At 36.3% G+C, this 25,351-nt stretch overlaps 1 protein-coding gene across 4 annotated transcripts in view; it reads right to left on the bottom strand.

The window, feature by feature from the left end:
- Positions 1–17,481, bottom strand: part of LOC110833771 (ankyrin repeat and SOCS box protein 16) — a 170,135-nt gene extending 152,654 nt beyond the window's left edge. Inside the window, exons 1-2 of one of the 4 annotated variants that reach the window (XM_087358592.1) lie at positions 17,322–17,481; positions 14,788–14,911 (exon numbers count right to left, since the gene is read on the bottom strand). In XM_087358592.1, coding sequence (XP_087214718.1) covers positions 14,788–14,864 — 77 coding nt within the window. In that variant the 5' untranslated portion in view covers positions 14,865–14,911; positions 17,322–17,481. Of the gene's footprint in view, positions 1–14,787; positions 14,912–17,321 lie in introns of those variants that run through there. The other 3 variants (XM_087358587.1, XM_087358589.1, XM_087358591.1) reach the window with 3 other exon arrangements.
- Positions 17,482–25,351: the final 7,870 nt, after the last annotated feature.

The raw sequence follows: 25,351 nt of genomic DNA, 5'->3' as shown, positions 1-25,351 counted from the left end.
ACCATAACGAGCTCAAGGTGCCCTCACATGCGCACGTCATTTGACTGCACTGCGCAACAACGTCTGCGCAGGTGCCCCACTAACCTAACCTAACCTAACCCAAACCAACCGAAACGGGGAAATCTCGATCAGTGCAAAATGGCTTCCTGCGCACGAATTTTCGAAAAAGCGAATGGATGCTCAGAAATTATTGAAATTTTGTATGGACGTCATGCCACAGGTAAGTTAGTGATATTCATACTCTATTATGTGCTATCGCTTTTTATAAATTCGCACGGAGGCATCAAAGTCGTGAGGTGGAGGATGCGCAAAGTCGGCCACGACCACTTACCAATAACGATATTACGCGCTCACACAATCCCCATATAACACAAATAGTGCTTATATGCGTGTAGTACATCATAACACGTCTAAAACTACATAATGTTTCCACAAGAATTGTTTCTTGCAAAATTGATACAGTGTAAATGTTGACGCAAATACGTAGCAGGTTCATGCGTAACGATGACCCAATCTAACTCACCATAAATAAGTATCATGTAACTAAACAGTCTGAATAAACATACGTGAATGTTAGAACGTCATTTATTAATATAATTCGCATAACAAAAAAAAATGAACATAAATCACTTGCACATTATTTGCAATGCTTGGTGTTCGCGGAATTCGGGGAGCACGTCAAACTTGTGGTAATATACTGGTGTCCTATGTCAAATGTAAACAAAATATATCCAAAATATTACCTCTCATTTACCTGAGGACACGACGTACAAACACAAAGAGGCAGTCTACCGGAAAAATACGGAACCAAAGATAAGACGTGCCATCTGTGATGACCTCAATGGAAAGAAATCAATACTTTCGAATGGCATCGAGGACCAATCATAAGTCAGTCAGTATTGGTTCTGTCTTGGAACAGTCGGCTGGTCCAGATTGAATAGTCCCCATTAAACTACGATTGAAATTATTTGATTTCGTTCGGTCAGTACCAACGTAACTTTGTGCTCTAGAAATACAGTTCTTCGGGACCATTAACAAGATTAATTGCCACCGTCCAATCAGATATTAACGGGTGCTACCTACAGTGAATCTCAGTGTAAGGATGTCTTCTCCGTGACGTGTGAGAATACAAACAAGTGAAACACCAATCCAACATAACATGCAAGAATATGTGCGGTTCGTCACATTGAGACATACGACTTAAGTGAAAAGATATTTGCATGCCATGTGTGCTCAGTAAAGACGTTTGTACGACTTAGTAACACGTAAATTATATACAGAAATCGCTTACTTGCAGAAGATGGACCTATGTAATTTGTGAACATTCATTCTTTATAACGATGAATGCAGTCACTGTAGTAATTATATGTAGTGTAATATAAAATTAAATAAATATTTTAATAAATTATACTTCGTGTGACAACATATATACTTCCACAATGAAATATTCAGTAACATCATAATTAAGTGATAAGTGATTGGTGTACTCGCAATTACTGAATGTATGTGTCCAAAATAATAACCTTGTAAAAAGTTTAAATTAGATATGAAAGTGAAGCCCAAAATATAATATTCTTTTTAAAGTGACGGAATCGAAATTTTGGGTGTTTAATAATTTACAACTGACCATAACGAGCTCAAGGTGCCCTCACATGCGCACGTCATTTGACTGCACTGCGCAACAACGTCTGCGCAGGTGCCCCACTAACCTAACCTAACCTAACCCAAACCAACCGAAACGGGGAAATCTCGATCAGTGCAAAATGGCTTCCTGCGCAAGAATTTTCGTAAAAGCGAATGGATGCTCAGAAATTATTGAAATTTTGTATGGACGTCATGCCACAGGTAAGTTAGTGATATTCATACTCTATTATGTGCTATCGCTTTTTATAAATTCGCACGGAGGCATCAAAGTCGTGAGGTGGAGGATGCGCAAAGTCGGCCACGACCACTTACCAATAACGATATTACGCGCTCACACAATCCCCATATAACACAAATAGTGCTTATATGCGTGTAATACATCATAACACGTCTAAAACTACATAATGTTTCCACAAGAATTGTTTCTTGCAAAATTGATACAGTGTAAATGTTGACGCAAATACGTAGCAGGTTCATGCGTAACGATGACCCAATCTAACTCACCATAAATAAGTATCATGTAACTAAACAGTCTGAATAAACATACGTGAATGTTAGAACGTCATTTATTAATATAATTCGCATAACAAAAAAAATTGAACATAAATCACTTGCACATTATTTGCAATGCTTGGTGATCGCGGAATTCGGGGAGCACGTCAAACTTGTGGTAATATACTGGTGTCCTATGTCAAATGTAAACAAAATATATCGAAAATATTACCTCTCATTTACCTGAGGACACGACGTACAAACACAAAGAGGCAGTCTACCGGAAAAATACGGAACCAAAGAAAAGACGTGCCATCTGTGATGACCTCAATGGAAAGAAATCAATACTTTCGAATGGCATCGAGGACCAATCATAAGTCAGTCAGTATTGGTTCTGTCTTGGAACAGTCGGCTGGTCCAGATTGAATAGTCCCCATTAAACTACGATTGAAATTATTTGATTTCGTTCGGTCAGTACCAACGTAACTTTGTGCTCTAGAAATACAGTTCTTCGGGACCATTAACAAGATTAATTGCCACCGTCCAATCAGATATTAACGGGTGCTACCTACAGTGAATCTCAGTGTAAGGATGTCTTCTCCGTGACGTGTGAGAATACAAACAAGTGAAACACCAATCCAACATAACATGCAAGAATATGTGCGGTTCCTCACATTGAGACATACGACTTCAGTGAAAAGATATTTGCATGCCATGTGTGCTCAGTAAAGACGTTTGTACGACTTAGTAACACGTAAATTATATACAGAAATCGCTTACTTGCAGAAGATGGACCTATGTAATTTGTGAACATTCATTCTTTATAACGATGAATGCAGTCACTGTAGTAATTATATGTAGTGTAATATAAAATTAAATAAATATTTTAATAAATTATACTTCGTGTGACAACATATATACTTCCACAATGAAATATTCAGTAACATCATAATTAAGTGATAAGTGATTGGTGTACTCGCAATTACTGAATGTATGTGTCCAAAATAATAACCTTGTAAAAAGTTTAAATTAGATATGAAAGTGAAGCCCAAAATATAATATTCTTTTTAAAGTGACGGAATCGAAATTTTGGGTGTTTAATAATTTACAACTGACCATAACGAGCTCAAGGTGCCCTCACATGCGCACGTCATTTGACTGCACTGCGCAACAACGTCTGCGCAGGTGCCCCACTAACCTAACCTAACCTAACCCAAACCAACCGAAACGGGGAAATCTCGATCAGTGCAAAATGGCTTCCTGCGCAAGAATTTTCGAAAAAGCGAATGGATGCTCAGAAATTATTGAAATTTTGTATGGACGTCATGCCACAGGTAAGTTAGTGATATTCATACTCTATTATGTGCTATCGCTTTTTATAAATTCGCACGGAGGCATAAAATTCGTGAGGTGGAGGATGCGCAAAGTCGGCCACGACCACTTACCAATAACGATATTACGCGCTCACACAATCCCCATATAACACAAATAGTGCTTATATGCGTGTAATACATCATAACACGTCTAAAACTACATAATGTTTCCACAAGAATTGTTTCTTGCAAAATTGATAACAGTGTAAATGTTGACGCAAATACGTAGCAGGTTCATGCGTAACGATGACCCAATCTAACTCACCATAAATAAGTATCATGTAACTAAACAGTCTGAATAAACATACGTGAATGTTAGAACGTCATTTATTAATATAATTCGCATAACAAAAAAAATTGAACATAAATCACTTGCACATTATTTGCAATGCTTGGTGTTCGCGGAATTCGGGGAGCACGTCAAACTTGTGGTAATATACTGGTGTCCTATGTCAAATGTAAACAAAATATATCGAAAATATTACCTCACATTTACCTGAGGACACGACGTACAAACACAAAGAGGCAGTCTACCGGAAAAATACGGAACCAAAGCTAAGACGTGCCATCTGTGATGACCTCAATGGAAAGAAATCAATACTTTCGAATGGCATCGAGGACCAATCATAAGTCAGTCAGTATTGGTTCTGTCTTGGAACAGTCGGCTGGTCCAGATTGAATAGTCCCCATTAAACTACGATTGAAATTATTTGATTTCGTTCGGTCAGTACCAACGTAACTTTGTGCTCTAGAAATACAGTTCTTCGGGACCATTAACAAGATTAATTGCCACCAACAAGATTAATTGCCACCGTCCAATCAGATATTAACGGGTGCTACCTACAGTGAATCTCAGTGTAAGGATGTCTTCTCCGTGACGTGTGAGAATACAAACAAGTGAAACACCAATCCAACATAACATGCAAGAATATGTGCGGTTCGTCACATTGAGACATACGACTTCAGTGAAAAGATATTTGCATGCCATGTGTGCTCAGTAAAGACGTTTGTACGACTTAGTAACACGTAAATTATATACAGAAATCGCTTACTTGCAGAAGATGGACCTATGTAATTTGTGAACATTCATTCTTTATAACGATGAATGCAGTCACTGTAGTAATTATATGTAGTGTAATATAAAATTAAATAAATATTTTAATAAATTATACTTCGTGTGACAACATATATACTTCCACAATGAAATATTCAGTAACATCATAATTAAGTGATAAGTGATTGGTGTACTCGCAATTACTGAATGTATGTGTCCAAAATAATAACCTTGTAAAAAGTTTAAATTAGATATGAAAGTGAAGCCCAAAATATAATATTCTTTTTAAAGTGACGGAATCGAAATTTTGGGTGTTTAATAATTTACAACTGACCATAACGAGCTCAAGGTGCCCTCACATGCGCACGTCATTTGACTGCACTGCGCAACAACGTCTGCGCAGGTGCCCCACTAACCTAACCTAACCTAACCCAAACCAACCGAAACGGGGAAATCTCGATCAGTGCAAAATGGCTTCCTGCGCAAGAATTTTCGAAAAAGCGAATGGATGCTCAGAAATTATTGAAATTTTGTATGGACGTCATGCCACAGGTAAGTTAGTGATATTCATACTCTATTATGTGCTATCGCTTTTTATAAATTCGCACGGAGGCATCAAAGTCGTGAGGTGGAGGATGCGCAAAGTCGGCCACGACCACTTACCAATAACGATATTACGCGCTCACACAATCCCCATATAACACAAATAGTGCTTATATGCGTGTAATACATCATAACACGTCTAAAACTACATAATGTTTCCACAAGAATTGTTTCTTGCAAAATTGATACAGTGTAAATGTTGACGCAAATACGTAGCAGGTTCATGCGTAACGATGACCCAATCTAACTCACCATAAATAAGTATCATGTAACTAAACAGTCTGAATAAACATACGTGAATGTTAGAACGTCATTTATTAATATAATTCGCATAACAAAAAAAATTGAACATAAATCACTTGCACATTATTTGCAATGCTTGGTGTTCGCGGAATTCGGGGAGCACGTCAAACTTGTGGTAATATACTGGTGTCCTATGTCAAATGTAAACAAAATATATCGAAAATATTACCTCACATTTACCTGAGGACACGACGTACAAACACAAAGAGGCAGTCTACCGGAAAAATACGGAACCAAAGATAAGACGTGCCATCTGTGATGACCTCAATGGAAAGAAATCAATACTTTCGAATGGCATCGAGGACCAATCATAAGTCAGTCAGTATTGGTTCTGTCTTGGAACAGTCGGCTGGTCCAGATTGAATAGTCCCCATTAAACTACGATTAAAATTATTTGATTTCGTTCGGTCAGTATCAACGTAACTTTGTGCTCTAGAAATACAGTTCTTCGGGACCATTAACAAGATTAATTGCCACCGTCCAATCAGATATTAACGGGTGCTACCTACAGTGAATCTCTGTGTAAGGATGTCTTCTCCGTGACGTGTGAGAATACAAACAAGTGAAACACCAATCCAACATAACATGCAAGAATATGTGCGGTTCGTCACATTGAGACATACGACTTCAGTGAAAAGATATTTGCATGCCATGTGTGCTCAGTAAAGACGTTTGTACGACTTAGTAACACGTAAATTATATACAGAAATCGCTTACTTGCAGAAGATGGACCTATGTAATTTGTGAACATTCATTCTTTATAACGATGAATGCAGTCACTGTAGTAATTATATGTAGTGTAATATAAAATTAAATAAATATTTTAATAAATTATACTTCGTGTGACAACATATATACTTCCACAATGAAATATTCAGTAACATCATAATTAAGTGATAAGTGATTGGTGTACTCGCAATTACTGAATGTATGTGTCCAAAATAATAACCTTGTAAAAAGTTTAAATTAGATATGAAAGTGAAGCCCAAAATATAATATTCTTTTTAAAGTGACGGAATCGAAATTTTGGGTGTTTAATAATTTACAACTGACCATAACGAGCTCAAGGTGCCCTCACATGCGCACGTCATTTGACTGCACTGCGCAACAACGTCTGCGCAGGTGCCCCACTAACCTAACCTAACCTAACCCAAACCAACCGAAACGGGGAAATCTCGATCAGTGCAAAATGGCTTCCTGCGCAAGAATTTTCGAAAAAGCGAATGGATGCTCAGAAATTATTGAAATTTTGTATGGACGTCATGCCACAGGTAAGTTAGTGATATTCATACTCTATTATGTGCTATCGCTTTTTATAAATTCGCACGGAGGCATCAAAGTCGTGAGGTGGAGGATGCGCAAAGTCGGCCACGACCACTTACCAATAACGATATTACGCGCTCACACAATCCCCATATAACACAAATAGTGCTTATATGCGTGTAATACATCATAACACGTCTAAAACTACATAATGTTTCCACAAGAATTGTTTCTTGCAAAATTGATACAGTGTAAATGTTGACGCAAATACGTAGCAGGTTCATGCGTAACGATGACCCAATCTAACTCACCATAAATAAGTATCATGTAACTAAACAGTCTGAATAAACATACGTGAATGTTAGAACGTCATTTATTAATATAATTCGCATAACAAAAAAAATTGAACATAAATCACTTGCACATTATTTGCAATGCTTGGTGATCGCGGAATTCGGGGAGCACGTCAAACTTGTGGTAATATACTGGTGTCCTATGTCAAATGTAAACAAAATATATCGAAAATATTACCTCACATTTACCTGAGGACACGACGTACAAACACAAAGAGGCAGTCTACCGGAAAAATACGGAACCAAAGCTAAGACGTGCCATCTGTGATGACCTCAATGGAAAGAAATCAATACTTTCGAATGGCATCGAGGACCAATCATAAGTCAGTCAGTATTGGTTCTGTCTTGGAACAGTCGGCTGGTCCAGATTGAATAGTCCCCATTAAACTACGATTGAAATTATTTGATTTCGTTCGGTCAGTACCAACGTAACTTTGTGCTCTAGAAATACAGTTCTTCGGGACCATTAACAAGATTAATTGCCACCGTCCAATCAGATATTAACGGGTGCTACCTACAGTGAATCTCAGTGTAAGGATGTCTTCTCCGTGACGTGTGAGAATACAAACAAGTGAAACACCAATCCAACATAACATGCAAGAATATGTGCGGTTCGTCACATTGAGACATACGACTTAAGTGAAAAGATATTTGCATGCCATGTGTGCTCAGTAAAGACGTTTGTACGACTTAGTAACACGTAAATTATATACAGAAATCGCTTACTTGCAGAAGATGGACCTATGTAATTTGTGAACATTCATTCTTTATAACGATGAATGCAGTCACTGTAGTAATTATATGTAGTGTAATATAAAATTAAATAAATATTTTAATAAATTATACTTCGTGTGACAACATATATACTTCCACAATGAAATATTCAGTAACATCATAATTAAGTGATAAGTGATTGGTGTACTCGCAATTACTGAATGTATGTGTCCAAAATAATAACCTTGTAAAAAGTTTAAATTAGATATGAAAGTGAAGCCCAAAATATAATATTCTTTTTAAAGTGACGGAATCGAAATTTTGGGTGTTTAATAATTTACAACTGACCATAACGAGCTCAAGGTGCCCTCACATGCGCACGTCATTTGACTGCACTGCGCAACAACGTCTGCGCAGGTGCCCCACTAACCTAACCTAACCTAACCCAAACCAACCGAAACGGGGAAATCTCGATCAGTGCAAAATGGCTTCCTGCGCAAGAATTTTCGAAAAAGCGAATGGATGCTCAGAAATTATTGAAATTTTGTATGGACGTCATGCCACAGGTAAGTTAGTGATATTCATACTCTATTATGTGCTATCGCTTTTTATAAATTCGCACGGAGGCATCAAAGTCGTGAGGTGGAGGATGCGCAAAGTCGGCCACGACCACTTACCAATAACGATATTACGCGCTCACACAATCCCCATATAACACAAATAGTGCTTATATGCGTGTAATACATCATAACACGTCTAAAACTACATAATGTTTCCACAAGAATTGTTTCTTGCAAAATTGATACAGTGTAAATGTTGACGCAAATACGTAGCAGGTTCATGCGTAACGATGACCCAATCTAACTCACCATAAATAAGTATCATGTAACTAAACAGTCTGAATAAACATACGTGAATGTTAGAACGTCATTTATTAATATAATTCGCATAACAAAAAAAATTGAACATAAATCACTTGCACATTATTTGCAATGCTTGGTGTTCGCGGAATTCGGGGAGCACGTCAAACTTGTGGTAATATACTGGTGTCCTATGTCAAATGTAAACAAAATATATCGAAAATATTACCTCACATTTACCTGAGGACACGACGTACAAACACAAAGAGGCAGTCTACCGGAAAAATACGGAACCAAAGATAAGACGTGCCATCTGTGATGACCTCAATGGAAAGAAATCAATACTTTCGAATGGCATCGAGGACCAATCATAAGTCAGTCAGTATTGGTTCTGTCTTGGAACAGTCGGCTGGTCCAGATTGAATAGTCCCCATTAAACTACGATTAAAATTATTTGATTTCGTTCGGTCAGTATCAACGTAACTTTGTGCTCTAGAAATACAGTTCTTCGGGACCATTAACAAGATTAATTGCCACCGTCCAATCAGATATTAACGGGTGCTACCTACAGTGAATCTCAGTGTAAGGATGTCTTCTCCGTGACGTGTGAGAATACAAACAAGTGAAACACCAATCCAACATAACATGCAAGAATATGTGCGGTTCGTCACATTGAGACATACGATTTCAGTGAAAAGATATTTGCATGCCATGTGTGCTCAGTAAAGACGTTTGTACGACTTAGTAACACGTAAATTATATACAGAAATCGCTTACTTGCAGAAGATGGACCTATGTAATTTGTGAACATTCATTCTTTATAACGATGAATGCAGTCACTGTAGTAATTATATGTAGTGTAATATAAAATTAAATAAATATTTTAATAAATTATACTTCGTGTGACAACATATATACTTCCACAATGAAATATTCAGTAACATCATAATTAAGTGATAAGTGATTGGTGTACTCGCAATTACTGAATGTATGTGTCCAAAATAATAACCTTGTAAAAAGTTTAAATTAGATATGAAAGTGAAGCCCAAAATATAATATTCTTTTTAAAGTGACGGAATCGAAATTTTGGGTGTTTAATAATTTACAACTGACCATAACGAGCTCAAGGTGCCCTCACATGCACACGTCATTTGACTGCACTGCGCAACAACGTCTGCGCAGGTGCCCCACTAACCTAACCTAACCTAACCCAAACCAACCGAAACGGGGAAATCTCGATCAGTGCAAAATGGCTTCCTGCGCAAGAATTTTCGAAAAAGCGAATGGATGCTCAGAAATTATTGAAATTTTGTATGGACGTCATGCCACAGGTAAGTAAGTGACATTCATACTCTATTATGTGCTATCGCTTTTTATGAATTCGCACGAAGGCATCAAAGTCGTGAGGTGGAGGATGCGCTAAGTCGGCCACGACCACTTACCAGTAACGATATTACGCGCTCACACAATCCCCATATAACACAAATAGTGCTTATATGCATCATAACACGTCTAAAACTACATAATATTTCCACAAGAATTGTTTCTTGCAAAATTGATGCAGTGTAGATGTTGACGCAAATACGTAGCGGATTCATGCTTAACGATGACCCAATCTAACTCACTATAAATAAGTATCATGTAACGAAAGAACCGGAATAAACATACGTGAATGATAGTACGTCATTTATTAAAGACACTGGAGGTGCTCAAAGAACACAGATCTTCGGAAACGCTAATATGATGCATTACATAGGAAACTACCGTGTGCATCCAAAAGTGATTTTGAGTGTAATAGGACGTTTCCAGTGACGTAATCAACATGGATTCGTATGTTTCCATTAGTGACACATAAATCTAAAAATGAAGCCTTCCTTGAAACACGGCAGCTATGAGCATATAAACCTAAATAATATGCATATGTTTATATTTTCAAAACGAGTAAAGCGATGGCTGTAATTTCTGGATGAAGTGTGTAATAAAAGCATATAAATAAATTAATGATTTTTTTCTGTGTCGAGAACAGAAGTCTGCATACCAACCAACATGTCTGCGTCTAAAGTGACAGGGTCGCTCACGACGTCAACAAGTAACCAGTGCAAATTACTTATGGCCCTATAACAAGTACAATTACATGTGAAGATAGCACTACATTCATTTCGAAGTTTCAAGAATTCAGATAAAATAGTATTCTAAATTTACGCAAAAAATAACCACGATCACACGGTGAACACTCTGAGACAACTTCCGTGACGCCACTGTGAAGCTCCTTCTGCGCATATACCCACCAACCTAACCTAACCTAAAAACACCAGGACGGGGTATGCTGAGTCAGCAGAAATCGGAATCCTGCGCATCATTTTCACGAATACTGAAGGGATGGTCAGAAATTCCTGAAACTTTGAATGGACGTCATGCCACGTCTAATTTAATAAAATTCATATTCCATTATGTCATAAATATTATAGTGAAGCGTCACAGAGACACCAAAGTCGCGAGGTGGATCACCGTTAAATCGGCCACGACCACTTGAAGAGTACTTTATTTATGCAAACACACGTTTGACCATAATTACTTGCTAGTGTCCCCATGTGCAGATATACCAAACGAGACGCACAAATTTACATAATTACACCAAAACAATATTTAAGGTGATAAGTCAGAGAGCGAGTTCTGCAAAGCAAGAGCGCGGCACACTCGCACGTGATGTTTGGCGCATAGAATAAATCACATCTAAATTCGCATGCCCAAAATACACTTAACTGGTTAATTTTAGGTCCCTTCAACAATTTAATGCCCTACCTGAAATTCGAAATTTGTCAGATTTACGACAGTTGGCAAGCGTGGAACACGACGTACGTAAAACGACATCCCGATCCAGAACAACGAGACGGCGAGGAGACACAACTTCAGATATCGAACAATCTTCTACGTAGATACCCAAGGACATGCAGAACACAAACACTGCGCAACCTAACGGATTGAGCACAGAACCATAGTTTCCGAACCTCGATTGCAACGACACCTATATAGCCGCGCGCATCACGTCTTGAATGCCAGCATATCAATGTCGAGGGGCCGCACGTCATCGTCTGCCAGTATTGATTTTCTCACGGAGCAGAGCGGTTTTCAGTTCATGAGTGAAAGTTGCTACTGATATTCGTTTCGAACTATACGATTTAGCAGGACCGTATTAAAGACACTTGAAGTGCTAAAAGAACACAGATCTTCGGAAACGCTAATATGATGCATTACATCGGACACTACCGTGTGCATCCAACAGTTATTTTGAGTGTAGTAGGACGTTTTCAGTGACGTAATCAACATGGAGTCGTATGTTTCCATCAGCGACACATAAATCTCAAAAATCAAGCAATCCTTGAAACACGGCAGCTTTGAGCGTGTAAACCTAAATAATATGCATATATTTATATTTTCCATGACGAGTAAAGTGATGGCTGTAATTTCTGGATGAAGTGTGTAATAAAAGCATATAAATAAATTGATGATTTTTTCCTGTGTCGACAACAGAAGTCTGCATACCTACCAAAATGTCTGCGTCTAAAGTTACAGGGTCGCTCACGACGTCAACAGGAAACCAGTGCAAAATACTTACGTCCCTACAAGTAAAATTACATGTGATGTTGGCAATACATTAATTTTAAAATGTGAAGGATTCAGATAAAAGATTATTTTAATTGTACGCAAATAATAATCACAATAAGTTCCCTTAAGAGGTCAATAGGTAACCCCGTGTAAAATCCTTATAACAAATAACCTATGAAAGGTACTGGCGGACTACATAATCTCTATTATGAGGTTATTCAAATATTTGGTTGTTTTAATTTTCCGCAGTCGATAACACATACACGGGGCCCATAGCTGGTCTAAGAAGCGACGTCACTGCGCAACACTTTCTGCGCAGATGCCCCACTAACCTAACCTAACCCAACTCAACCAAAACGCCGTATTCTCCAATCACAAAAAATGGCGTCCTGCGGAGGTATTTCATCATTATTTTAAAATGGATGGTCGGATATCATTGAAATTTTGGTTGGACGTCATGCCACGAGTAAGCTTATGAACTTCATACCCGATTATATCATTACTCTTGTAATAAATCCACAGGATCACAACAAATTCGCGAGGAGGAAGACTTGCAAAAGAGTGGACTATCACCTTATCATAACGTAATAAGGCACACACACGTTTGTCAATAATTCCTGAGCGATGTGTCGATATGCATCACGAGACAACAAAATTCGAAGAAATTTTGTCGCCAAATATACAGATATTTTATGTGGTCATCGAAAGTCGTAGCACTTCCGTACGTAATGACTCGCGCATCGAAATCTTCACATGTAAAAGAAGCTGTTACGACTGGCTCAAATACTATGTAAGTGTATGCTGTTAGGTGCTTTTGTCGATGTAGTAACCTATGTGAGAGGCTTTGAACTGAGAAATGCCATAAATAACGTTCAGTGGTTAGTATGAATGCAATTCGACGTACAGATGGCGTTGGTAGTAAGACACTTCTATTACGAATCAAGAGATGGCGCGTTGGTAATACATGTATCGAAAAGTTTACGTAGCTACTCATGGACATGCAGAGTTTACACACTGACGCTCTTTACCGGAAATAACGCCGAATCAAAGCAAGGGCATCCGATTACGTCCCGTACATTAGTTCTTAAATTCGTGCAATCAATGGGATGGCTGATAGTGAGAATCCGATAGTATTTAGTCATGGACCTGTGCTTTATCCCACCCAAGCCGCGGAGGCCTTCAGCCGAAGCGGCCCCTTCCACTCTGGGTTCAAACCCCAGAGAACCAACCAACCAAATGCCTTGGACAAGTTGCCTGACAGGATAACCTCCCATCCGCAGCAGCAACAGACCCTAATTTTAATGGTCGAGGCTCCCGCCACGACGGAACCCCATTAGCGAAAGCAAAATTCCCGTTTCAATTTTAAGGCTCTGTTCACCATTTCCAGCAATGCGTTTCGTACGCAGGAATGGTGTTACCTAGGAAGGGACGATGTCTTACGATTGCGCAGGACTCCGCCCTTAGTAGGCTTTTTCGTTGGTTGGTTGGTTGGTTGGTGTTTTATCCTAACACAACCTACCCCAACCCAACGGAACCTAACTCTTCTTTACGAGATGTGTAGGATGTCTGTATTTTAATGTTGAAAATGTTAACTTCATGAGCTCCTTTAGCAAATTTTCGAAACTTTTAAAATTCTACAATATTTCTTGATATATTCGATTTTTAATTTTGAAGATTTTCTAATATTTTTAATTGTTACAGACAATGCCCATTTTGGAATTTATTTTTTAAAATCCTTAATGTTGACCAATATTTTTTTAAATTTTTGAAATTGTTTAATTTCTAAATTTTCAATTTCCAAACTTTGACCCAACTATCTCACACAACCTAATACAAACCTAACCTAAGCCAAACTATGTTGCAATTATCATGAACATCATTCCTTCACAGCCTGATACTTCAATGTACATACCATCACATTAACAACATTATAGAGATCATTTTCTTTTGCTCTAATTTTTCTAGGAAAGTGGAAAATAACATTTACCCTTGCAACTTAAAACACATTCTATTTACTGCATGTGTTATAGTTCAATACACATACATGAATCTTACTGTGATACTTTCCATGCAAATGCTGCAAAAAATTAATATTATGTAGTATCTATTATCGGCAAGGAACAAAAACAGACAAGAGATCTTTCACAGACGTGAAGGAGGATTTTGTTACTAGCAGACTTATTAAAACGCAACACTTACTACATCTGCTGTAGCTTATGCAGGTATAGTACATAAGTTAATACATACTGCCATCTGTAATTAATTTATTTATAATGACTTTTAATTTATTAATAAATGGTAAATACTGCATACTACATAATATTCTTAGGTAAGGAACAAATCAACAGCAGGTGTAGAACCCTCTTTCCTCCCTACAACCACAAGCAACTACTGCTGAATCCACATCTACTCTTGTGCTTTGTTGACAATACACAAGATTGACTGACATTTCTCTAATAGAACTGATACGATGGAGAAAGTAGGACCACTCATTGAATATGTTTTCTAAATTAATTTATTACCTGGACATCTGTCTGCATAACTGCAAGTAGTACATCAAATTTTTCAACCCATGTTGCTTGTGAAAGAAGATCTTCATGATTAGCCATCACCTGTCTCTGCAATTCTGTTCCAGGAGAGTGATTCCTAAAATTATACCAAAAATAACTGACTCTAAAATTACTCTTAAAATTATTTGTTGTCAGGACTTTTTCCATCGTCTGTGACAGAGACTAGCTCTTTCTAAGGGACCCAACAGAGTAGGTACCTCTCACCTGAACACGGAGACAGATCCAGCCTCCGAAACGTCGTTAATTTTAAAAACAGACGATGGAAAAAGTCCTGACAACAAATAAGTTTAAGTGTAAACTACCGTCATCAAAACCCTTTAGAATTGAATCTAAAATTACTGTACAGTTTAGTACACACATACAGATCAATGATTCACAGGAGGTGAAAAACATTTTAGGAAGATGATATACAAATAAAAAAGTAATTTTAAATGACTTGTTATACTGAGATGAACAGAAATACTCTTGAGCACAATGAACCTTCAGTCAACTTCTTCAGCTGTTCTGTTAGCTAAATCTTGCCAAACTGCCAGAGACAACAGAAGTATCATTCTGTAGAAACCATTTATAAAATTCTTTATTGATAAGACATTACTGTTATAAATAATCTACACTTAATCTGAACTACACCTTTGAACTGATATAATACATTTAGTTCTATCCACAAATTGACAACAAATTAAACTGGAAAACACATATTGAATACATTATCCCTAAACTAAGCTTGGCATGTTTTGCTAGGACAGTTGCAGCACTCACGAAAACAGAAACTTTAAAATTAGTTTATTTTGCTTACTTCCATTCCATAATGTCATATTGAATAATTTTCTGGGAAAATTCAACGGACAGCAAAAAAGTATTGTACATTCAAAAGAGGATCATTAGAATAATGGTAAGCACTAAAAGGAGTGACTCTTGTAGGAAATTATTTTAGAAGTTTAATATTCTTCCACTACCCAATGAATTCTTGCTCAACAAATTTCAAACAAATACAATTATCCACAATATAAGAACAAGGTACAAATACAACCTTCATGTGCCGATTTCTAACCTTAGTAAATATCAAAAAGGAGTTTACTATACTGGAATTAAGTTATTCAATAATCTTCCACCTACTATAAAAAGTTTAAACAATATAAAAATGTTTATGCCAGCGTTAAAAGAGTATCTCTTATCTCACTCCTTCAACTCAGTAGAAGAATTTATAAATACATATAAGTAATTATGATGATGCATCATAATTATTTTGCTGTAATACTGTAGTTCCAAAAATCTGTCAATAGCTGTTATAACAATGTATTTATATTTGTACTAGAAACATGTATTTGTGCTATGACCTGTTCTACATTCTTGGCTTAGGCCTATGAAGGTTCTATGGAATGTAAATAAATTCTATTCTATTCTATGAATCCAATTACTCTCTCCAGAAGTAAGATAATTCAGTCTAACCTTATTCCAGCTAAGTCTATTGAATCTCTAAGTTCACAGAACTATTTTTCATACATAGAAAATGTTTACATTTCATTTATGATAAACTCTTCTATTCTACATCATTAACAATTTAACTGAATGGAGTGTTCCACTTAAAACACAACTATAACTTCTATACATGAATTATTTCATTGCACCCTACTGTTGCAGCTGATGCAATGCTTGAAATTTGTACGACCATAACATTTTGTGCGTCTGGTTCAAGCAGTGACCTAGCAACTAGGGTAACCTTGGCATGAGAGTCATGGGGTATGCTAGGGGAGAGTGATTTATTTTTTGTTACATATTATTGTTGTCAGATTGCATTTTAAATGGTAAAGCCTGTACATATCCTGTTAAATAATAAGATAATTGCAGTGACATGAACACAAAACTTGGTGAATGATGCAAAGAATTTATCAGCTCTAGCTAACATAAGAATATGATTACAGATTACAAGCAACAATAAGAGAGCATAACCCTTTTAAAAGGAAAGGAAAACTACACTAAAGATTTAAAGAAATCATAAAAAATTGGCAAAGTGAATGTTGGAACCAAAGCTAATAAATCATTAAAACAGCACTTTAACAATGCTGAATTTCATTCCAGCATGTACAAACAACTGTTGAAGATGTCTTTATAAGATGTGTTACAAAATATGGACCTCAGGTTGAAAAAGTAGTTACACAGAACTCTGATGATTTCAAATGAGAACTTTATTTGTAAGCGCAAGTTTGGCCTATGAAACCAACAATCTGTTATTAATTACAAACTGTTGGAATTGGTTACAAGTGTGAGTATTTCTATAATGCACTGCCCAAACTATAAGATTTTATGGTGATAAGGAAACGTATATGGCATGTTTTGGGCTCTTAAGATCAGTGCTTTCCTAAGTTTACATGCCGTCTAAATGTTGTAATTAAGTTAATAATACTAAGAACACAAATCCCCCTGTAAGAAAAATAATACAATAACTGTGAGAAGAAGGCATATGGTACTTGGATACGTTTGATTACCAATTATAATGAACTTCCTTCTTCCTGTATCACACGTAGGTTACACTCCGAATTAAAAAATGAAAATACTTATTGACAGTTAACGTAAAATTAAAATATCCTAATAAATTCTATTCCTTTCTATAGAACGACTGTTACACTTTTAAATTGTAGCACTGAATACTCCAATATCGAACATAATAAAAATCCGGTTATCCGTGCTCGTGTTCATTCATTCGTAAACTGGTTAGTGATGGTCTAGTGCATCAACAACACCTTACTTCTTCCCACTACGAGTAACCACGGATTTTCCACGAATTGAATTATAACGATTCTTTCGATATATCGTTTAATGTTTAAAGCGGTAAGTTGAGTTGAGTGCTGAAGGTTACTAGTATTTCTCTAGTGTTTTCGGTTTCAAGGAAGATATTAAGAATATGAATAAAGGCACATGATTGACAGTTTTCCAATATGTGAACTGCTTGGTCTCAGCCTGTCCATGGCAGTGGATCAGACACTGGCAGAACTATTAGGCAACAGATGCTTCACATAGGATTTTATAGTGATTTAATAATGAAGAAAAATCAGTGTGCATGTATTATTGTAAACATTTTCACAACTAACTTGTATGCAATAACAAATCACTGGAAGTGTATCTGGTCAACATGTTTGCCCATAAAATGTCTTTGAGATGTTTGTGTGTAATAGACTGTGAAATGCAAGAATAGAATGAATAGAATGGCAGAAGTATCCTCATACCCTCTGTATGATATCAATCAACGAATTTTTCAGGCATTTACACAATTTGGGAAAGGCTACATATAGTGCATTAGAAAAGTTTGCTTTGGTTGTGAAAATGTCCACCAAGTCAGAGAAATAACTCCATGGCCTTGTGAAGTATCTTCAGCAGGATATTTCTGACATGGTCTCTAAAATATGGGAGGGTGGTAGGAGTAAAGTTAGAACAACCACTGCTGACCTGACTAGATAAAGTGGCACCTTTGTCTGTAAATATCTGAGAGCTGTGATGGCTTATGCATAGTCATATGTTATCCTGTGGTGTTGATTGTATAATCAGATATATACTAGTGAATGTGTTTGGCAACAACACCCAAGTTTGGTTGTGGATGGAAGGCCATGCATACTTCAGAATGTGACATGAATCATGATATAACTCATGTGGAGCAAGGGAACTGGAGACATCAGTTTCTTTGTGGCAGTGTTCTGACAAATTCAGCATATTTTGCTGTCAGAGGTGATGCTGAAACTGATTTAAATTAGGCCATGTGGTCCTACTGTAGAAATGAGAAGGAGAAATGTTATCAGTCTTGTGGGAAGGTTGGGAACAACTCTTTGATGTGCTATAGGTAAATCGAATATATAAGGTCTATCAGTGGGTAGAAAAAATTATGGCATGCTGAAACAAATGACCATCCATAAGCTCACATAGTATTACCAGAAAGTAGTTTGGAGAAACACAGGAGATCTGTATGATATGAAGATGGCAGTACCAGCGACAGTCTATAATGGGTGCTGAGAATATTTGGTCTTAAAAGGGAGGAAGTAACAAGAAATTGGATCAAATGGTGTATTGGAGAACATTACGATTTGCACTCTTCACCAAATATTATCAGAGTGATACAATCAAAGAGAGAGATATGGATAGGAAATGTACGTATGGGGGAGAAGTGAAATGCGTACGTGGTAGATGATGCTGACATTATGAGCTCTGTGGGTTTTATTTCAGGTGCTTCGATAATGATAAAGTTAAAGTATATTTTACTCACGTCTTCATTCTTTATACAGTTTTGTAGAATAACATTTTGTGATTACGGCAACAAACTTTCAGATTCAACAACAAAAGAAATTTGGTACTTGTGGGTTATCGGGACACATCAATTTAAAAATAGGTTAGGTTAGGTTAATGTGTGTGGATAAATGACATCAAGTATATGTCATTTATCCACACACATTAACCTAACCTAACCTATTTTTGAATCGACGTGTCCCAATAACCCACAAGTACCGGAAATTTCTTAAGCAGCAAAACACAAATTATCTAAGAATGACTATGTACCATAAAGTTGATTCTGGACAGAATGTGACATTATATTTCTTCTTACATCTAAGGAATGGGGAGAAAGGAAAATGATGCTAGAAAGAAATTGACAGATTAGAAAAAAATAAGATTATAACTATTTCATATGTTTTATGCACCTCGACTGTCCAACTGGTACAAAACTACATTTTGCATAATTGTAAGGAATACTCTCCCGTATATCTGTCATGTAACAAAAATTGTCAGTACTGATTTTACCTGATTTGTTCCTTTTTAAACTGTCTATTTTGGTTTTTATTGTGGTGTATACATATTTAATAAAATAAACTACAATAGATTATTCTAGTTACACATGGCACTATCACATTTAAAACAAGCACAGCACTACATAACACTGCTGGCCTGTTTATGGTGAACACTGCACATGGTGTTCTTTACATAAGCAACATCTACACAAGTGTGTAAATCACTATGGCTGATTACTTCCTATAGAATTCATCATTCCACTTCATAACCTTAATCACTCCTTATTTGTTTCTAAACTCTAGTTAACATTTTACTGTTTGGTTATTCAGTTAATTTAATAGTTGCTGAGGGCATGAAATGTTAAATGAGATAACTCTATATTGACTATGAATTATGAAGTGAGAAGGATGTGAAAGGAAGTGGTCATGGCCTGTTTTAAACTGTTATCCAAGCATCTGCATGAAGGCCATGATGAAAATCTGTCAGGATAGCTAGTCTTTGGGCTGAAATTTGCAACTGAGACCACAAGAAAACAAGCAGCATCAGCAAGTGGCATAGTGTTGTAAAATAACCAAATATATAAACAAAGGGGAATGATTGCAGATATCTGCAATACTGATTGCGCTAAATCAATATCCTTAAATGCCTTGAATTTCATCTCTTAGCCTCAATTTGTGTCATATATACACTATAATTTTGTAAAGTAAAATTGTCTCTCCACCTTAATTAAGCAACATGCTATGAAGATTTGTGTAAGTGTAGTGGTATACATTCTTAACCTGAACACTAGAAGGAAATAAGTGGTCAGCTTCACGTCGCAACAACTTTACTCCCCAAGGAAAGTGCCCCAGTCCTCACTAGGTAGGATGCTGGGTGGGCTCCAGAGTTGGTCTGAACATGTCTGCCACTCCTGAGAGCAGAACCCCAGTTGCCCAGCCCACAGACTAGTCACTATACTAAGTGAGCAATATTTGGTTCCAAATAAGAATTTATGTGACAATAGAGAATATGCTACTTCAGTTTAACCAAGTAGCATCCTAGCAGTCTCTACAAAGAAAAACAGCATCATTCTTCTGAGGTGGCAGAAATAAGCCCTGTGGATTGATACCACTCCACATCTACCTTCAGTTGTTACGCTTATACCCTCCAGCTGTCTACCCATTTAATTTGCAGGAATGCTGGTAGTGATAACCTTTGCAAGGAATAAGTGCTGGGTGACATAAGCTAGTGGTGGCTGAGAGGTAATACAATACTAGGCAGACTTGGAGAAGCCTCAAGTGCTGTAATGCCCATAGGACCTCTTTCTGCAGCCTCAGTATAGTTTAGATATTGGGACTTGTCATATACAAAATGTCCCAAAAAGATTATACACACATTCCAAGAATTAAATAAAGACATTCTAATAAACTAAACCATTACATATGTCAGCACTGACACTTAGTTAATTAGCAAATCTAGTGTAGGTCTTCAACATAACCACCGTTAGCTTCGTGGCACAGTTGACGGCGGTGAGCAACTGATTAACATGTGGCCACCAAAGATGCCGCTATGTACAATTTTTTGGGACAACCTGTATTCATTAAACACAGGCATAAGATCATTAAAAAATTACATTATGACATCTATATTGTTCTATATGATTTGGATATCTGATGCTCAGTTTTATCCTTCTTCCTGCTTCTTATATTTAGAGATGACTTGTCTCTGCACTGGAACTTTTTGGCCCTGGATATAAGTATTCAGCTTCTAATAACCAAATGAATATTACTAGTACACTTTCAAGGTCAAAATGAGAGCCATTTTCATATTATGAAATATCAACAACATTTTTATTCTGGTTACAATGTTTTGGAAGATAAACTGCATTTATTTCTTCATAAGCATTTTTTTTTTCTTAAAAGAACTGAAGAAAAACAGCAATTTTAAAGATGCTCTTTTAAATCATATTTTCTCCCCCACAGAGCAAACATTGTTTTTATACAGGAAAAATTCATTTGCAATCCTTTAATGACAAAAATTAAAACTAATTAAAGTAAAATGCTGTATGTTGTGATTATCATATTCCCTACAAGACTATTAGCATACTACCAATATAAATGTGTAAGATATCAATACTATGTTATACAATTTCTGTCTGGAAGACAAGATGTATTGAAACATGACCATTATGAGGTATCAGATAGATGTCAACAAATATTTACCTTTTACTCCAGACACCATGAACATCTAGTAATTTGAACTGTATGTCTGGTCCACAACTTACAAACATTTTTTAGGACAATATTAGTACTTGCATATTGCAGGTATGGGTAAGTATGAGGACAGCCAGATTTGAGGTTCCCACAGTAGTGAGGATGATGGTCTCCTACAGTTTGATGCCATGTATAGTCTTACTTAGCTATCAACATTTTGAAGAAACAGAGTATACAAGTACAACATTTATATGGCAACTGTCGAGGATCAAAGTTTTTAGGCTATGTCTGCTGAGTCAAACTGTTCTGTGACACTAATAAAAAGACTCTTAAAACTTTCAATGTAACATATAATCCAACAGAAGATCTAGGTGTCTTCAGTGTGTCATATCATAAATAAACTGACTGGCTGTTCATATTCATTTATCACTGCTATTTAGAGAGGCAAAAAGAAAAAATTAGGCACAAATACAAAGCTGATCCTTCCCGGTTGTGATGGTACACAAAAAATTATGTATGTTCACAATACTATCTCTAGAACAGGCATTAATGTTAAATGATACTCAGTGACTATAGCTTGAGTACACTGTTTCACTAGCCCACATACCAAGGGGATACCAGCCAGACTTTAACTACAGTTAACAGTTTAGTGGAATGCTAGTGCAACACATGGCCAGGACGTATTGTTATAAAGGCTAATATATGAAAGGATTGATAGCTCATATGATTATTTTCTTCCAGTTCACAGTTTCACTGCATGAGCCAAAAGTACAGATCTACCCGTAGAATGTAAACTGAAAATGTTTAGTATGTCTTAGAATAAAAATATGCAAGGTGCCAATCACAGCAGCCACAGTATAGTGTGCACTGGCCTGAACTGGTCAAACACTGAAATCACCTACAAAATTTGAGGTTCTCACAGCAGCGAAGATGATGATGTTCTGGGCCGTGACACCATATAGACTCGCAGGTAGATACAAACATTTCAGAAAAAACATAATGTCTCCACATTCAGGGCTGAAGATGGAGAAAGTATGTTTGTCTGAAGTGTTGAGATCTGTTTGTGAGTGAGTGTACATGGTGTCATAACCCAGAGGAACTTCATCACTGGAATTGCCTGTTAAAGATATTCGGGTGCCCAGATGTATGTCCATATTTCTGTGTTACAGCGCATGAAAATGTCTAAGAGATTAATAGTTTTGGAATTAGCATTTTAAAAATGCTATTTAAATTACAATTATATCTGTACACCCACAAATTAAAAGACCAGAAAATATCTGACTGTGTAGGTTTGCACAGAATTGGAACTGGACATGATGCCTAATGCAGAAAAGAAGGAAAAGTATGCATGGTGTTTGGATAAATACAATATTATTTTTTGACTGAAGAACATGTTTTTAACAATCTTTATCACCTCACAACTTACTTCATCAGTCTTCCAACAGAGGTCCTCTGTCCTACTTAAGCATCTTGTTACCACACTACATCTACTTAATTTTACTTTTATAATACTGGAGTTACCCACAGCAGAGATGAGCAAGTACTCCATGTGAGGTATATTAAAACATTTTTTGTGAAGGCTAAAGCAGTGAAAATGTCACATTAATCCAAGATATAAATTTGGAACTGCATGGAGCATGTGAGGACATTTATAACACTGCTAACATTTTCAGACCAGTCAAGGTAATGCCCTTTACATGCTATATTCTAGTATGTTACAAGTAGCATGGAGCATTTAACTATATTATACAATACTGTAAAGCAACAAACTCTTGAGATCATTCTATTTTCATGACTTCTTTTGTCTCAAAAATTGAGAGGATGTTCACAGTCATGTCTCTACTATTCTTTTACTTTGTGTTCTCTATAATTTTTCTTTATTCAATAAACATTTTAAAAGAATACTGGATTAAGTCTGTCAGAATAAAGCCATCATCCAATTTCATCAGTCACATAAATAGTTTACATTAAACATTTTGAGTTTAACATTTGCAGAATGTAGAAACATAGTTAATAATGGCTTGCAATAGCAGTACATAAATAAGACTCATATTTACCAAATGCCATAGGCCACTTCTGCTATTTTGAAAGGGGGTAAAATCTTCACCTGACTTGACTTTTGTTCTTTTCAAAATATGAAAGTTATTTCATAGACAAACTCAAAGTACTTCAATATATAATAGTTTTGAAATTTATTTATACCTGTGGCAAATATTTAAATTTGATATGCATTTATTACAAAAATTTTATGATAAATATGTAACACATAAAATAGAAAAGGCTTAAGCTAGATGTTCAATTAGCTTCATTTTATGTCTACATGTGTGAGTTCCTCTTTATTTAACTTTCAACATTTAAGTCATCTTTGCCAAATTCCAACCCTTATAACCTTAGCTTGCTATTGCTTACCTCTGATTTACAGACTGAGAAAACAAGAAAAACTATTGTTAATATTTACACTAATTTAAAATATGTTAATATTGGTATCAGTTTTTCTTTCACACACACATATCAACAGTGACTATATTTATATTAATTTGCTTTACAGAGCGATGACAATAAATTTCCAGGAAAGGAACCACCCTTAATCTCTACCATATTGGAACACGAGATACAAAACCTTGTATTACAGGGCTGCTGGCCAGACTTTAGATCAGGGTTAATAGTTTAGTGATATGCTAGTGCAACGCTTGACCAGCTGACTGCACATAACCTGTGTGTTAAACATGGAAACTATTTCGTAATGTGAAGTATTATGTTTCCTTGTATATAATGTTTAGATTAATCAGTTGCCATTTAAAGCAGAAAATATATAATTTTTAGTAACAAGAACAGGTGTGTACAAAATTACTGTAATAAATATGAAAATAAGGTTATGTGAAGGATAGTTTTGAAGAGTTTACTTTTGTCTTATTTCTTCCAGTTTGGCACTTGCACACAAACTATGAATTTCTACATTGCCTACTAAACTGACAAAGAGGTCACACATGTGGCTCATGTTTTGGAATCATGGCCAGCAAAGATACTATCCCGACTGAGGATTTCTTATTTCATTCAACATTACATGAAATGAGCAATCAAAACTGGATCTATCAATCAATAAGTCAGTACAGCAATTAATCAAACAACCTCCTTTGTTACTGACAAAATCAATGCCTGTCTTAATCTTCCCCACCTTTTTTCGCCCATTTTTAAAATAAGGACACATAGTTACAAAAGCAATATAATTCTACTAATAAGGGCACTCAGTTATTATATCTATAGCCTGGTAACAGGCTAAGGAAAAAAAAAACACCCTGCCTTTGGGGTACCTATAATGTGAGGGACCCTTCAAATAATGTCTTTTGCCTATACCTGAATCATTACCATCAACCTATAAAGATTTTGCGTGATTTAATTTTTCCCTGGAAGCCCAAATATAAAATTATTTGGCAAAAATGGATACAATGTGTGTACATAAACAGTAAATTGTCACATTGTCACCATCATAATCTGCCTTCCATTACAGGCACAGTGGCCTGTTACAGTCTCATGCCAGTGTTTGTATGGTTTTC

This window comes from Zootermopsis nevadensis, unplaced genomic scaffold, assembly GCF_977971745.1.
Source record: "Zootermopsis nevadensis isolate Lab colony 2312 unplaced genomic scaffold, Znev_1.0 Znev_ptg000030l, whole genome shotgun sequence".
NCBI classification, from domain to species: Eukaryota; Metazoa; Arthropoda; class Insecta; order Blattodea; family Termopsidae; genus Zootermopsis; species Zootermopsis nevadensis.
The sequence above is the reverse complement of the archived record's forward strand: the minus strand, read 5'-3'. Positions and strand labels throughout refer to the sequence as shown.